This window comes from Chinchilla lanigera, unplaced genomic scaffold, assembly GCF_000276665.1.
Source record: "Chinchilla lanigera isolate Chin_1 unplaced genomic scaffold, ChiLan1.0 scaffold00060, whole genome shotgun sequence".
NCBI classification, from domain to species: Eukaryota; Metazoa; Chordata; class Mammalia; order Rodentia; family Chinchillidae; genus Chinchilla; species Chinchilla lanigera.
Genome location: NW_004955461.1, coordinates 7,532,843 through 7,550,351, shown reverse-complemented (window position 1 = coordinate 7,550,351; position 17,509 = coordinate 7,532,843). Strand labels below are relative to the sequence as shown.

At 45.6% G+C, this 17,509-nt stretch overlaps 1 protein-coding gene across 1 annotated transcript in view; it reads right to left on the bottom strand.

The window, feature by feature from the left end:
• Tg (thyroglobulin) overlaps positions 1-17,509 on the bottom strand; it is a 216,191-nt gene that overhangs the window by 153,107 nt on the left and 45,575 nt on the right. Inside the window, exons 22-26 of the mRNA XM_005398023.1 lie at positions 16,298-16,468; positions 11,877-11,993; positions 8,376-8,491; positions 5,995-6,103; positions 731-922 (exon numbers count right to left, since the gene is read on the bottom strand). Of these exons, the coding sequence (XP_005398080.1) occupies positions 731-922; positions 5,995-6,103; positions 8,376-8,491; positions 11,877-11,993; positions 16,298-16,468 (705 nt within the window). The remainder of the gene's footprint in view (positions 1-730; positions 923-5,994; positions 6,104-8,375; positions 8,492-11,876; positions 11,994-16,297; positions 16,469-17,509) is intronic.

Here is a 17,509-nt window from a genome sequence, read left to right as displayed (position 1 = left end):
TGATTTTAAAATGAAAAATAGCTGTCAGTGTGGGTTACAAGGTTCTCTGTCACATGCCCTGCCTCTCTCTCCTGTTTTTCTCAAGCCAAGGCCTCACCCTCTACTTGTTCTCCCTGATCTCACAGTTCCTTTCCTTTACCAAGCATGCTCATCCAGCATGGCCTTCGCATATGCTGTCCCCTCTCCTGAGAACAGTCTTCCCCCTTCCCGCCACTGAATCACACCTACAAATTGTTTAAGACTTAAGGAAGTCTTTATGAATTGGGAGAAACTTGTGTTACATATTTTCAAGGTGATATTTAACTTTTTATAGGGCCTGTGAATAAACAATTATCCTTCCTCTCTTGGGATCTGAGAGGAGGAAGTGAAGGCAGGAGAGGAAAGAGTGAGCTCTTGGTATCATGAATCACCAAAGCTGAACTGCCGTGAGAAAAATGAGCTAAATATTCCGAACTCAAGTTTCTGGGCTTGTAAAACTGAACATAGCAATGAGAACACACCACTGTTACCATGTGAAGTGGTTAGCACTGCATGTGACCTGTGGAAGGGGCTATCCTTGGATCTGACTTGGAATGTATGAATAGCGCCTTCTATCTGAGTAGAGTGGCCCTTTCCCTGAAGCCTCCTGCACCATGCTCTGTATCAGTTTCCTGTGCCATGCTGTCTATCATGGCTGCTGTGTCTCCATTCGCTGTCCCTTGTTAGACCCCATCCTCCTTGTCAGCCTTACCTCCTGGGATCTGTGCAAGGATGAAGCCATCACAGCAGGCATCACGATCACAGGCAAGAAGACAGAAAAGGTGAGCATCGGTCAGGTTGGCTCCTGAGTTTGCGAATACCATGGGGCTGTACAGTCCAGACAGCGTGTTTTGGAATCCAGTGGGTTCAAAGGTTTTTTGGCCCACTGTCGTGAATTCTTGGCCTGAGGAAAGGCAGAACAAAAGATGCAAAAGACTTCAAAACACTGTGGCATTGAGCAGAGCTAATTGCAAACAACAGTCTGTTGTGCTGGCCTTGCATGTGCTGAACAGAGAAGAGGCCAGGGCACAAAACTGTCACAAACTGCTGGACTTGACTGTGTGACAGGGGTGTGGAGACAACCAAGGCCTCAGTCCTAAACTCAGAGGACCTGGACACCTAAGAAGGTCTAAGGGCTCATCTACAAAGCTGGCTTCTATTGTTATTTTTATTATTGCCAGAAATAGTTACTAAGCTCTACATACACACAAAGACACTATGGCCTGTGCTTCCTCTGCATTCTGTCAGTCCATTTCTGTCCTACTGTAGTTTCTGCAACACAGATCAGTTTGAACACGTGGCAGACAGGGAAGCTTCCTGTGGCAGACAGGAAGCCCAAATTGCATTGGTTGCTATATCTACTGTTTCCCCTGGATCTCACTTCCCGATGACATCAAACACCAACAGAAGATTGTAGTGTAGACAAATACAGCTGAGTGCACCTGCTGCAGAAACATTCAGGACAGGTACAGTCACCCCTGTGTCTTTCCTCTTGCCTCCTGAGTTCTGCCTTCCAAGGGTCAGCTGCAGAGTTTTCCCTTTGCTCTGTCTGACCCTGTCTCCCTCACTCAGCAGCCTCAGCCTGTCCTCACCTCCTGCTAGTCAAGCTACTGTCCTTTTACACAGTCTGTGGCACTTTCTATGAGGGACCCAAAACACCTCTGCTAAAACTATGTTGATGTTTTACATAGGATTGTTATTGTTTTGGCCAGTCCTTTGGTTAGAAGTAACATAGTTGCTTTAGTCTTTTGCTAATTCTAGTCTTCCCATTAGCCCTGTTATTTGTATGGTACCATTTTCCAAGCATTAGGCTTTTCAGGGATTTTATGTATCTACATAGGACTATAAACAAGAGGCCTACCCTGCTCTTATGCCCGTTTTACCCTGAAGGAAAGACACCCTTGACTCATGACCATTTTGCCTGGGTCTCTAGCTGGTGGATGGTGGTAGGAACACTGAGTCCAGGCTCTCCCCACCAAGCCTGCACTGGCTTTGTCATGACTGGAGCCATGGAGAGGCTTGTGTTGTGGCCCAGGACAGCTTAGAACCCTATAGACCTGAGGTCAGATCCCAACAGCAGCCTTGTCAAACAAGCTTCTAGGCCCTGAAAACCTCAGCTCCTCTGAATGATAATGTGCAGTCCTCATGAGTGTAGAGCAGAGACAAACTATACATAAAAGGGCTGAAAAAAGGCCTGGCACTTAGCTTAGGCCTAGCATATGCTTTGCACATCTCCAAAATGCCAGCAACTTCTCTCTCCAAGTGTTAGCTCACTCAGCCCCTTCTGCCTATAACATCTAACTATGCCATGAAAAGCTACCACTGAAGCCAAAGTTACCTTAAGGAATCCATTCTAGCTTGTCATAGTTAGAATGCATGTTTCCTTTTAATGATTGTTCTTACATTCTGATTGAGCTTCTACAAGGGGCTCCATCATCCTGTCTCTATGCTTAGCCACTTGAAATAGTATTTCCCTCCCCTTCCAGCTGGCAGTTCCCTGAAGCAATTCCCTGATGTCTAATGCAGTTGCCACTAGCCATGTGTGACCATTTAAATACCCATTTCATCTAATGAAAGTTAATGTTGCACAGGTGAAAAATGATGATCATTTTTGGACAGCACAGGTTCAAAGACTATTTCTATCACTGAAGAAGTGTAGAGAGCCTCTGAAGCTGGAAATTGATCACACATGTGGGGTGAGGAAAGGCTGGTCAGAGAACAAAGAACATCTGAGGCAAGCCACATGAACAAGCTGCCTCAGTCCAGAGAACACCAGACCTGAGACAATCCAAGCAATGGGTTGCTAGGCAAAGGGGTGTCACGTGACACCAACCTGTCAAATGTATAAATAAATGCATTACAGTGGGTAAGCAGTTCCTTTCTTCCCATCCAGAGTGAGGGCACTACCTGACCTCAGCTTTCTGTCTCTTATCTTTATTTCTTTATTCTTTCACTATCCTTCTCCTTGTCCCCAGAAAACTTCAAGAGCCTTACAGGCCACAGCAAAGAAGTTCCACTGGACAGTGCTGGTCAAGGGCTGAAGCCCATGGCTTAGCTAGCCTTGGTGTACTCCACACAGGGCGGGTGGTAGAGGGCCATCTACCCTGACTGCATGGTGAGCTCCTTGCTGTCTTTCAGCTCTAGTTCCAGTGTCCCTTTCTTTGAATTCCTTCCCTGACCACCCTAAATCCTCTCCTGTCTATCTTCATCCCAATGTCCCATTTCACTTTCATCTAAGCACTGAACACCCTTTGAGATGATCTTACTGCTGCATTAGTTCTTTCATGGATCAATGACTACTTGCTCACACCTGCAGACACATTGCCTACAAAACACTTACCACGCAGAGGGTGTCAGTGATGAGTTAAGGTAGTGATGGCAAACCTCTTAGAGCTTTAAATGATAACAAACAGTTCACTGTTGCACATGTGCCATAAGTTTGCCACCACATAATTAAAGGATATGTGCTGAGATCTCCACATGACAGTGCAGTGCTGGACACTGGAGCTGCCCAGGGAGATCATTCAGACCAGGGAACGGTGGGAGACATGCTGCCCAGATGTAGTGAGTAGCAAGATGTTGCTTCTTTCTAGGCCTCATCAGTATGATGAGAGATTGGGCTAGACACACTGAGGAGCTTTCTTACTCTGATTTCCTCTGATTCTGAAAGGCCATATATATTCTCCAGGCGCTAAACCCACAGACATTACATCAGAGCGAATGGCACTGGGCTACGGATGAAGCTCTGGATCTCTGTCACGATCTTTGTGCCTGTCTTTCAGGCCACTTAAAGTGAAGGCTGTGACTGGACATAATTAGTTGCCTTCAGGGACCAAGGACTGTTCAGAAAATGCCTGCTTTCCTCCTTGGTTGTGACAGTTATTCCAGCTTTACAGAAAACAGTCTATGTTTCAAGTAACACTGAGTTGTGGCTGATCAGAGACAGAGGCAGTAAGGGGAGGTAGGACCCTGGAGACTGAACCAACCAGTTCTGGCCACCTTCTTTCTCCAGCTCAGCAGGAGCCAGAGTGGAGCCACTGTGTATCTCTGCTCTAAACAAAAGTGCAGAACAAAACAAAAGGAACATAATTTCGGCCCTTGATTTATCTTGGCCACAAGAAGGTTTTCCAATTTCCCCTATAATCTTCCCCCAGGTATAAACTTTCAGGGATGAGGAGAAAAAGAAGAAATTACAAACATTTAAGAAACACAACTGCACTTTTAAAAATGCGATAAGAAGCTAACTCATAGTTTTAAAGGATATTTTTCATAGGGGTTACTTGTTTATTTTCATTTTTAGAAAATAACTCCCGTGCTTTGTTCCTTTTAAAGACAAGCAATAAAATACTGTCTTTAGAATAAACACTCAGGCTGAACTCTTATGACCTGGCATGGAGCAAAGAAACATGAGCTCCAGCACTCTCTGGTCCCCAGACACACACCCTGTTAAGTCAAGACAGAGGTGTTGGGAAAAAGAGGAACGGAGGGGAAGTGTTTGTCTTTGCTTGGCTAAAGACAGCTATGGCAGTCTGGTAAGGAGGAGCCGGGCCAGAGCACTGTCTCCACTTTCTGCCAGCTGCTCCAGCACAAGTCTAAAGCTCCTGGGAGCCCAGATTACCTGCTGTAGATTTCAAAGAATGACACCCCCATTCCCCTTTATTCCAACCCCCAGGTCCTTCTTCCAGCCACAATTGACTGTCTTCTGTTCCACAGCCATAGCTCCAGCCATCAGGAAACTCATCAACAAGAATGAAAATGGTCATAGAAATGTTCCATACTTTTGGGGTATTTCCCACATGCCAATCCTTGAGCACTTCACATGGGTCACTTTAGGCCACCAGATAGCCTGGGTCCCTGTAAGACTCTGGCTTTGCTGGTGAAGACATGGAGGCTTAGAATGTCCAGGAATATGTCCACGATCACACATCTGGCATGGGGCAGAGCTGGAGCTCACCCTACACAGGTGGATCCCACATCCTAAACCCCAGGGAAATGAAGGTCCATAGCAAGGACTGCAGGGAGAGCCACAAGCCACAGGGCAGGACCAAGGTCCATACTGCTGGCAACTCCATGTACCTGACAGATTGGGGCAGGAGGCAGGGCAGAGCAGGGCAGGGCAAAAGAACACAGGCCACAGGATTCTGGGAAGGCTTGCTGCTCATCCCCGCCATGTTACCTATGCCCCAGATGGATTTCCTGCTACCCCCTGCAGGAGTTGCTACAAAGGTAAATAAAAAGCTGAATAGGAAAATGAGCTGTCAACTATAACATACTGTATTTCTTGCTCCTTGAAGTGTAGTCCCTACACCAGAAGCATCCTCAGAGAGATTATTAGGAATGCGGGATCTCTGCTCTACTCCATTTACTGGATCCGGGAATCTGTAGTTCACTAGTTCCCCACGTAATGCACATGTGCTACACCCAGAGCAGTGCCCTGAGCACAGGGCATAGAAGAGGAGATCCCTTCAAGGTTCAGACTACCTGGGAAGAAGAGGTTTGGCAATGTCCACAGAGGGTGGAGGAAAAGAAGCTGCCAGAATTAGACAGCCAGAGTGGGGGACAGCTGCAGAGAGCTGAGCCCAGGCCCTCACGGGATGCCAACATTACAGGTGGCATCAGGGGCTTACATGAGGGCTCACAGGGTGGATCTGCTGAGTCTGGCCAGGATCCTCCTCAGTTTGGTTCCATATCCACTACAGTTTAGATCCTCATCTGCAGCCTGAGGCTCACATCCCCACAGACTCAGATGAGGGTCAAATCCGATGACATAAATGAGTATGATGTGCAAACCACTGCAGCTGCTAGGGAGCTAGCTGTCTGTGTAAGGCAGTGGGACGAACCTGCTGAAGGACAGATGTGGGAGTTTCAGGGCATGGAGTCAGGTGAGGGATGGTCTGCTCTCCCTAAACCCGCCCTGCTGGAAACCAGTTCCACACATGACAAGGGGCCCTGAAACATTCAGCTTTGCCAACCTACCCTTTTTCAAATACACAGACAGAGATTCTTGATCGCGGTTCCTCACTTTCACCTGGCACCTGAGACTTCCAAAGCCAGCGACTTGCGAGCTCCCCAGAGCATCTTGTTCCTGCAGATGGAAAGCAGATACATCACCATCCTAGGATGTTTAACAATTCAATTCAACACACATTTTTCAAACTAACCATAGCCAGGCACTGGGGTCACCAGATAAAAAAAGGAAAGATTCCTGCTTGTCAATTTCTCCTGGTGTATTGGAGCAGACACACATGTAAGCAATAAATCAGGCTCAGAATGTCAGCTGCAAAGAGCCAGGCAATCAGAGAGGAGGCGATTACAAGGTGGTGGTGGTGGTGGTGGTGGTGGTGGTGTATGCATGTGTGTGTGTGTGTGTGTGTGTGTGTGTGTGTGTGTGTGTGCGCACGCACACACACGCGCATGCTCACGCATAATTCTCTGGAGAAACAGAACTGAGGAATGTTTCCCAGGAAAAGTAAAGGCGCTAGGTAAGGGTAAGGCGCTGATGTATGAGTAAGCAAATTGGCTAAGTAGAAACAAAAGAAGGGATTTTAAGCAGAGGAAACAGACATGGAAGACTGGGATTCAGTGGGTGTTTAGACTAGCTCCAGTGAGAGGAGGACTGAAGAGAGAGGGGATAGAGGCGGGAACCCGCTCCTGGGAGAACGTGGAGGTACACAGTTTCTATCCAGGGGGGTTATGAAGCGTAGAAATGCAGAGGTCACACCTCCAGAGGTTTCGAATGCTCGGTTATCTCTGATCTCTCTTGTGACTTATTTTGAGCAATTCTACCCTGTGGGTGTGTGGGATACATTTGACGAGATCGGTTTGTGTTTTTAACCTGGCATTTTGCTCTCCCATTCTGTTTGCCAAACTTTTGAGTTTCCTGGGGGAATTGGAGAGCAGAGGCAAAAGCACATGGGAAGGCAACAGTGTCTCTTGCTCTTTGGACAGTCTGAGCTTGTTGGAGAGGTGACAGCCTGGGGAGGGCAGGAGGATCTTGGAGAGCACAGAGGGAAGGGGCTGCTGCAGATGGGAATGGAAGCTCTTGGCCCTTCTATGCTTGTTCGCTGGTAGGGCAGGGTCAGCAGGAGGCCAGATGGATGATTGGACCTGGGGAGGCTAAATGCAATGCACAGGGACCCCTGTGAAGAGTCTCCTCCTACCCCACAGCCCAAACCTGGTCCAGAAGCAGCAAAGCTGAGAAGTTTAAAGCAGAACCTGGGACTTCAGACCCAAGCATGAGGCAGGGTAGGCTGACCAGTAATGACAAGTGTCCAAGCCCTGCTCTCACACCTAGCAGTGTACTGCAAGCCCAGGGCCCTGGAGAGGAGCCTCCATAATACTCAGGATGGAATTTCCTGCTAACCTGAGTTGGGAAGGGTGTGATGATATTAACAACAGTGATGATAATTGTAATAATGATCACTGAGAACTTTCTCTGCACCACATTCCATGTAAGAACTTAGTTACTATTCACAATGACCCTGTGACATGGATACTATTGCTATCCTTGTGGAAGATTTGGGGAATCTGAGGGACCAAGAACCTAAATAGTAGCAATGATCAAGTAGGGGAGCTGGGATTCCCACCCAAGTCCCTCCCTGCCCATTCTGTGTATCTTACAGCTACAGACCCTAGCTTGAAGGCCCTGAAACTCACACCTCTTCCAGGATATCACTTAGGAACACATACCAGTGCATGGACACAGCACTAGTGTTTGTGATGTTACAAAACTATCACAAGTGTACGTGTCCTTAACTGAGGGAATGTGGAATGGATAATGCATGCAAACTGGTATGCTACCACTGAAAAGATACAGATACAGATAACTGTCATGAGGAAATCAAGGTAGAAAGGAACAGATACGAGAAAATATTAGCATAAACATAAAAACCTATTTATAAATACATAGACACTTTCCAGAAGGATTCATTAGAAATTGGTATGTAAAGTGGAGATTTGCACAGGCTTGGGAGTTAGAAAATTAGGACGGCAAGCTCTTGCTTTAAATTGGAGACCTATCTAGGACTCAGAGAGGCAGACAGTATTTGAGGCTGTGGCCATGACCTCATGGTATGTGGGCCCGAGCTGCTTGATGAAGTAAGCAGTGGGGACAGGAAGTGGGTGCTCAGCACTGCGTCTCTCGCCTGACTCCCCAGGAAATGATACTGCTCCTTACACCTCTGTGGTCAGTCTCAGACCTATTGCAGCTTCAGTTCCTGAAGTCCCATCTCTCTGAAGGGCTGGTGGCCATAAAGATCAGATGTGGACTATCTCTTCCCATCACCTCACCAGCCCTCAGCATGGCATCAGAGTATGTTTGACATGGAACAGCCAAAGAGCGTCACACCACGCCTCACCTGGGCAGGAGTCGTGCAGGAGAAGCTGTCACTTGTCCAACCATAGAAATCACATGAGACCTCTGACTTTGTGGTGAACATGGTGAAGAAGCTGCAGCTCTCATCTTCTGCACAATCTGCAAAAACCATTTGAGGGACAGTCATCACCTTGGAAAGGCGGTGACAGAAAGAACAGAAGGTGTCCTGCCCTGCCACACACCCACATATTCTCACAATGTAACCTCATACACTCCCAATATACCATTAGTTACAGACTCACAATATACCAGACACATTCTAAATACACACGCAACACACATGTACAGACACCCATACACACATGTCCACAATGTACCCAAAACACTGCACACACACACTTATACAGACATGCACAGACACAAACACACATACATGCACTCACTACCATACACAAATCCACTCTCCCAATACACACACATATGCAAATCTAGATAGGCACATCCAGACACACATGAATACATAATATACACAAGGCACACACATCAGAGATGCTTACTACAGGTACATCGCCCAGTGTGTGTTATGACAAGTGCTCCCTAAGTCCTGGGACCCTTCTCCCGCACCTCACAGCCCAGGAGCTGAAAACAGTTGGGTTCAGCTCCTCACCTAAGGTCACAAATCTGAGCAGGAGAGCCGGAATTTTGATCCAAAAAGTCAGACCTGAGAACCTGTGCAATTAGTGAATGGGACCTTTTCCACTTCACTCACTTTATTCTCAGAGAACTGCACCTGGTATCCACTGCGATCACAAGTGTGCTAGAGGCTGTACTTTTCATACACTAGGCAGCTGAGGGACACTAAGGAATATGACAGTATAGAATAATCCACATTTCTCGTGATGAGGCCCCATTTCACACTGCAGGCCAGATGTCTCTCTGTACCACAGGCATGAAAAGTGGCAACCAGCACACAGAAGGCTCAAAGAGTTTGTTAAATAAATGGATGAAGTTACAATATTTTCTTAAACTGAGCCATATTTAACTGTGTAAAATTCATGAATAATGATAGCTACTAATAATTTATCAAGAATGGAAGATTTCGGTAAAAAAATTTAAGTTGACTGAAAAAAGATTTACAAATGTGCAAGCCCCATTTGAGGGGTAGACACCATTGGAGTGTCAATATACTATTCATACTGCCTTCAGGAGAGGCAAATTTAGAGACAAAGGAACATGGCTGAGAACTAGCAAAGTCACAAGGTGGATGGTGGCAAAGTACTCATTCAAGGGGCTTCCTACTCCAGGCCCTGCCCTGTGATTCCCTACATCTTCCCAGCTGCAGGGCAAGGAAGAACCATGTATCTGGTGACTGAGGTGTTTTCCTGTCCTCTGACGGGACAACTCACAAGCTGGAACCTTGGTTGCAAAGGTGGGGTGTGAGCTTGGCTATAAAGGCAGTCCCCTGGGGGTAAACCTCAGCTGGAAAGGTGGCCCCCTACAGATGTACCTTGGCTGTGAGGGTCATTTGCTAGGGGTGAACCCCAGCTGTCCCCTAGGGGTTTGTCTTGGCTGTGAAGGTGGTTGCCTATGAACCCCAGATGTGAAGGGGGCTCTCTGGAAGTTCACCTCAGTGTCGCATAGTTCCACTGCTCTCATGAAGTGGGCCCTGAGAAGTAAAGGCTGGATCTTTTCATCCACACACCGTCAGGCCCATTCAGAACCAAAGAAAACAATTCATTTTGAATCACCCATTTCTGGCCCTACAGCAACTTTTCCCTCAGCTGTATGACTTTGGTCTTCACTGCAAGCAGTCTCTGCTCCAGGCTCAGGGACAAGGCCCATTAGGATGGCCAGAAGAGTTGTGGATCAGGACTATAGAGGAGCCCACTGCAGCTGGGTCTGACCCAGACCCAAGGCTACTGCTGTGGCCCCAAACGCAGCATCATCTTGTGTCCTACTGTACTGCATCTTTCTCATGTGCCTCACTGCACTGGGGACTTGGTTTTTTTACCTGGTCCCTTTCTCTCATCACTGTATCCTCTTCTCCCATTGTCATAATGCCTTTGTTTTCCATCCTCTTAAGTGGCCTTTTCACCATCTATAAAATCTTCTTGATGTTTATGATGGGATCAATGGTGCCCCAATCCATTCATACATTAAAGTCCTAATCCCAGCACCTTTAAGTGTGACTAAATTTAAAGATAAGGTCTGTAAAGAGGTAACTCAGTGAAAAGTGAGGTCATTAGGGTGGACCCTAATTCAATATGACCAGTGTTCTTGTAAGAAAAGGAAACTAGGACACGGACACATCCACAAGGAAAAACCACATGAAGACATGGGAGGAGACAGCCATCTACAAGCCAGGGAGATAACAGACCTTCCCCTCGGAATTTCAGCCTAATGAATTCTGAGCGAGTAAGTTTCTTTGCTACCTGGTCTGTGGTACTTGGTGCTGAATGCCTGAATTCTCATCACACAAATTTCCTGTCTTGGATAGACTTTTTTCATTTGTCTGATAAAACACTGCCTTGCTACATTCTCCTGACATGGGTCTCTTGCCCAACTGTTACCTACCTCAGTCACTGAGTTTATCGTAGCTACATAAACCACCTCTGCTTCTAACAGACAGACCTGCCCTCTCTGCTCACCTCATTCTGTAAGACTGCATCCTCTCTTTCTTGCTTTTCAATCTCAAGCTATGTCACAGTGTGTGAGTGCATGCGTGGGTATGAGTATAATATTCCTTGTCAAGACAAATTACTGCCATAGCTATCAAGTGTGCTTCCCAGGCACAAGCTCCTCATGTCTCCTCATCTTCCTCTTGGTTCTGGTCCCCTACACCAGTGATGCAGAACCTTTTAAAGCTTTCAATGTTGCAAACAGCTTGCTGCTCTAGACCCTATGTGTACCATTCAGGCTCCATTTTTTTCAGCACCTTCCTCACCTCCTGCACTGTGTGCTACAAACAACATATGCTCATCATAGCCACAGCAGATAACCCAAATAGACCTATGCTAAAGTGCTCACTAACAACTAAACCATTTCATTGCTGAAGAGGAATAATGCAATAATGGTAAGACCATAGGTTTAATATCCACTAGCCTGAATCTGAACTTAAATTCTGTCACTTGCTAGCTCTGTGTCAATGAACTTACACTCTCCGTGTAACTTGGGATCAGCATGGTTCCTTTATGGGTGGTTGTAAGATTATGAGATTATCAGTGTGCAGACAACAGCTCAATAAATATTAGCTGTTCCTATTAGCTCTCTGGCCTCATGGCTGATACCCTAAATAGCTCTATAATGAGTTTGTTCATTTTGGTTCCCTAATCTTTCATATATTTCTTACCATTTAGTGGATGTGCTATAAACTGTAATGAAACTATGGATTGAATATACATGTTAAAAATTAATTGATTCATCATGTTTTTGACAAACTGTGTTTTCTCATCATGGTTTTAATGGCATGCTTTCTTTTGTTTCCCAGTCAGCATAGGATGTTTCACACCACTCCCCATATGCCCATTTCCCCAGTGCCCCTCACCTGCCAAGCATTGCATCAGCGGGGATTCAAAACCAGGAACTCTGGACCTGAGCATCCCAGGAGCATCAGCACTGAAGATCACCTTCCATTCAGGAGCCTTCTCAAATTTCTGCATCACTGAAAATAAAGCAGACTTATAAAATCCGACCGTGAAGGGTGCAACGCATCTACACAGAGTGTTAAGCAGAGCAAATAAGTCAAAGTAGGTTAGCCAACAAGATAGTCAGGAAATCACTTCCCATGAGCACCTCCTCATCCCACAGAGAGAACAATTCTTACACTAGGGAGCTCCAGCATGTTACCCATATCTAATACTGATAGCTATTGCTTACCTTGTCTCCCTTTTCCTACTTCATTATCGGCAAGTACTACAAAATATTGATGCTATTTTAAAACTTTCCACTTATTTCTATTTCAACTTGTATCTCCCTACCCTTGTCTTTAAATGCTAATTATATCATGTAATTATTTCATTAAATAATATTGCTTTCTATAAAAAAAATCTTAAACTCTTTCTGACAAGGTAATTGTTTATACAAGGATATATACAATCAGATCATGTATATTTGGGTTTTTGTAAATTTGGAGAAGTGTCACGTGGCTCGGGCATTTATAAGAAAATGTTTGTTTAATTGATATATTAGCATCGGTTTCTCCTGCTGTCATCAACACACAGTACTTGGGGCCTATTTGGTTGGAATAACATAGCCATGTGCTCATGGAAATAGCTGAATGAGGAGGAAGAAAGGTAACTTGTCAAAGCTATGTGACTTAGAATTCATTCCTCAGTAACTAAAGAAACAGGGAGCGTTGGGGAGATAGCTCAGCAGCACAGTGATTTTCCGGCAAGTGCAAGGTCCTGAGTTCAATTCCCAGTACCAAAAAAAAAAAAAAAAAAAGAAGCATGGCAGATAACCCAAGGAATGAGATTCATCATTCAACCCACAAATGGCCAAGTGTGTTATTTGCAGGCAGCTATAAAAAAGCAACATTCATTAGTCAGCCCCAAATTCTATGAGCATCAGTTCTTTGCAGATGTAATTATAAACCTATATGTGAGCACTCATTATCATACACATCCAATTGCTTTATAAATGAGCCTATGTCTAGACTGGCTTTCATCAGGTCAGTACATTCATGTGTATTTATTGAAGAAGCAAAAAGTCCAAGTAGAAAATATATCTGGGCCATCCAAAGCAATCTGTTCTCAGCTGTCATAATAAAAGCATACAAATAAAATATGTTTATTCTCATGGGATGGGGCTGGAAGAGCACATTAATATAGAAATGGTATGTTTTAAAGTTTCAAAAATTTTGACATAAGAAAAGCATTCTAAGTTGGCAAAGGGTTCCCTTCCAGAAAGTTACTAAGCTCACAGGTTTAACACATACTGAGCCTTTCTGTTGTCTCTTCCTGTCTTACTATTCTTACAGTCTGTGATACTTTGTTTGGAAATGCTGAGCTTCCGTCCAGCATATGCCATGATACACTCATGGGCGTGTCCCTAAGTCTCAATTTCTGGAGATCACTTGCTCAAATACTCTAGGAGAATAAGCAATATTTAAAAGGTTTTCAATTTTTAATTAAATCTTGTTGAAACTATAGTCAGTGTAGCTTTTCAAGAATCTGCTGGTATTCAGAAAAGGGATGCTGGTGGAGAATCTCCTTTCCTCAGGACCTTCAGGAAACAGTGTGGAAGACGACTGCAGCAATTCATCTTACCAGCAACTACCTATACCTCTGGACGAGAACAGAAAAGCAGCTACAGATCTAGCTCAGAAGAACCTACAGTCCAGTGAAGTGAAAGTTCAGAGAGGATGCTTTGAAACTACAATCTTACTTGATCCCAAGAGCAATGCAGGGATCCTCAATAAGCAAAATTGTCATTTAAAATAATTATGCTGGAAACTCCATAGAGAGATTGTTGGACTGGAGCAGTACAGAGGTTGTGGCAGTGATGCCTGAGGGAGCAGTGAGGCCAGGCCTGAGGATGGCAGTGGTAGAGGAGAGGCAAATCCCACTCAGGGAAACACCTGCCTGGGGAGGTATAAAGCTGAGCTCTTCTTGCATAAGAAGCCTAAGATGTTGAGGACTCCCTGGGATCAAGTAAGATTGTAGTTTCAAAGCATCCTCTCTGAATTCTTACTTCACTGGACTAGGTTCTTCTGAGCTAGATCTGTAGCTGCTTTTCTGTTCTCGTCCAGAGCCATAGGTACTTGCTGGTAAGATGAATTGCTTCAGTCATCTTCCACACTGTTATAAAGCTGTGTCCTTTGCATATTATGAAGGGCAAAATTCTCAAATATGAGTCCACAATTCCACTCTAGGAAACAAGTTCCTCTCAGAGGCACACAAGAGATTCTGGGGTAGAAGCTGACATTCCAGTGGGGGCAGTTTATTAATATGGAAATCCTTTGCCTATCTAGAAAGGCAGCCTTGAGTGCAGAGCTTTGCATAAGAAGCCTAAGATGTTGAGGACTCCCTGGGAGCTATGCACAAACCAGCAACCTAGGCAGGCATCCTCAGAGCTGTCAGAGCTGAGCTGTGACTCATGGATGCTTCTAGTGCTGTTAATTAAATTTTCTTTTCGCTCTGGTTGCTGGGTAGAACAGGCCATGACAGGCTTTGCAAACTTCATGTGAATGTGATGTCCACAGAGCTGAGCTGTTAGTAGGGATGAGAGGTGGCAATGATCCCAGAATGGCCAGTATGCCTGGGCAAGTGGCTTCCTCTCTGTGGACCCTTTCCTGCATCTGGAAAGAAGTTGCCCAGATCACCTCTTAAAGCATCTGTCAGCTCCAATTCCCACAATTGCTAGCTCTGCCCACAAAGAGAGATTGAGAAAAACTAAGATTTTTGCTGGGTTTGCAATTTATCCATGGGACACACACGTACAGCCCCTCCCCTTGAAAAGGGCCTAGGGATTTATTAGCTCTTTGCCAGAGAACAAGAATAACCACTCTGAATAGTGAAAGATGATTAATTTCTCACTTGGATTTTCTCTGGTGTTTGTAGTTAGGTGTACCACCTTCCCTAGAGGACAGGCAGGCCATGTGTGTGTGTGTGTGTGTGTGTGTATGCATGTGTGCGCATGTGTGTGCACATGGGTGTGTGTGCACTGATGTGAAGCCATGTGTGTGCATGTGTGTTGCACATCTGTATTTAATGAGGAATGAGATTAATCCATGTAGAATCACAGCTTGGTGTAATGGAAAACAAGGGCTTATAAGACACATTCAGTTCAAACTCTAGATGTGGTACCCCAACGATCAAACAAGATGTTCACTTCAGCACTCTTTCTCAGTCTCCCCCACTAAATTACTACAGATGACAGTATGTACTCCGTTAGGAATATACAGGGTGCTGGTCACATAGCAAGCTCATGTATGCCAGGCCCTGTCCTCATGCAGAGATGCTGAGAATCTAGCTATCTGGGCTGACTCTGGCCTACACAGTGAGAAGGAAGGACAGCGGGGACCTCCAGCAGAGGGCGGGGCTGGGGAAGAGGACACAAAGCCCAAAGACCAGAAGGAAGAGGGACTGTGCAGCTGGCTCCTGGTTATGCACAGAAGGCGCAGGCAGTTTCTGTGGCTGAGTCTACTCATCTTTCTGAAATGTCCATTACTTCTGATGGCTGCATCACTGCTAAAATGCACCCAACACCCACACAAGGCAGACCTGGACATCCTCCTTTCACAGACAAGGGAACCACTGAGGGTAAGTGCTTGCCCAAGACCACACAGTCAACAAAGGGAGTCATTGGGATTAAACCACTTCTGATCCCAGAGAGCATGCTCCTCCCTTCTGGTCTGCAGACTCCTGTCATGCCTTATATTCCAAGGTGTTGGATATAGGTCTTGACCACCTTTATATTACAGAGGAACTGTGCCTGGCACAGGGTGGCACTCAGTGAGTATCTGTTATAGAATCATGATGACTCTCGTAATGTCTCAAGGAAATGGACAGGAGGCCCCTAGGGACACTGAGAACCAGAGAGGTGAGGCAGATTGCTCTGGGTCACCCAGCAAGGAAGTTTAGGAACAAGTACGGATACTCGGTCTTTCCACAATGTCTCCCAAGGGAGAAACACTCAGGTTCAGAGGCCACCTGGCTACATGGAAGAAAGACTTGAGAGATGCACTTTTATAAAAGTTTACCACTTGTGCATGCTGAAGTATTTAGCGGTGAAGTCTCAGGTTGTCTGAAAATTACTTTTAAAATGATTCAAAAAAAGCGCAAAATATTAAAAATTTTTGGATTTAGCTGAAAGGTATTTGTTCATCCCACATTTCTTCTGAGTCTGTGTCTGCTAAATTTTTTTCAAAATAGAAAGTGAGAGACAGAAATATCACATGCCTCTCTACCTTTCTGCAAAGACCCCCTCCCTAGCATTTCAGCCAATCTAAGTGCAGGCACATACTCAGACACTGAGAATCGGAGAGTGGAGCTTCTGTCTGCGACCACATCAGCCTGCGTCCCTCACTGTCCATGCAAAAAGCTTTTCCACTGTCCCTGTCTTTCTGGCTGACTCGGTACTGGCCATCCTGGTCACACTGCAGGCCTGCGTCATTCCTCTGACAATCAGTGACACCTGGAAGGAGAGAGACACACTAATCAGTGACAGCCTTTGGAGTCATCCCCGTCCAATCCCCAGGCTCCAGGTCATTCTCAGGTGACCAACTCTCACATTTAGCCCAGACATTGGCTTCACCTTCACCAAAGCACAATACGCAGGCTCCTTGTTGGGATGTATAATTCCCTTTCCCCAGCTCTGCCATAGACTGTATGGCCCGACCCACCTGCTGCCTCCAGTGTCTGACTGCACTGTTCCACACTCCCACTGCTCAAGCACAGGTGTTGGCAGCACCTGGTCACTCTGCTGATGCATTCTCCTCCCTGCCATCACTATGCAGACTCTGCCACTCATAGGTCTCCACTTCCTGATATGGTTGAAACATAATTCCCAGCATGAGGTAATGAGAGGGTGGCAATTTAATCAGACTATGGTATGTGATGGGGGGACCTTTAGGAGGTAATTAAGATTAGAGATGGTCATTGGGGTAAGGCCATCATGGCTGAATCCTGGTGGCTTTATAAAGAGAAGAGATCACAAAAGAGACACAAACAGATACACATGTGCTTCCTGGTTCATGTCAAGTGGTGCCTATATCACTTTGGGACTTAGCCAGTAGAGCCATCGTCAGATGCAGTCCCAAGACCTCACCTCTCCAGAACCATGAGCCAAAGTAAATCTCTTTTCTTTATAAAATTATTCTGCCTTGAGTACTTCATTAAAGTAACAAAAACTAGATCAACACATCTCAATCCTCATTTACTTGGACTAAGGTTGAGGAAGCATTCTTGCTATGTTGAAGTCTAATCCTCAATAAAATTCTATTAGGAGGTAAGGATTTGGGGAGGTGATGAATTCAGGAGAATGCAGCTCTCATGAATGGGATTAGTGCTCTTGTAAAAGAGGCCCAAGGGAGCTCATCTGCCCTGCCTACCACTTGAGAGCACAGTGAGATGGCACCATCTATGATAACTTCATCAGACATGGAATCTACCGGCAGCTTGCTTTGGGACTTCCAGCCTCCAGAACCGTGAGGAACAAAGTTCTACTGCCAGTAAG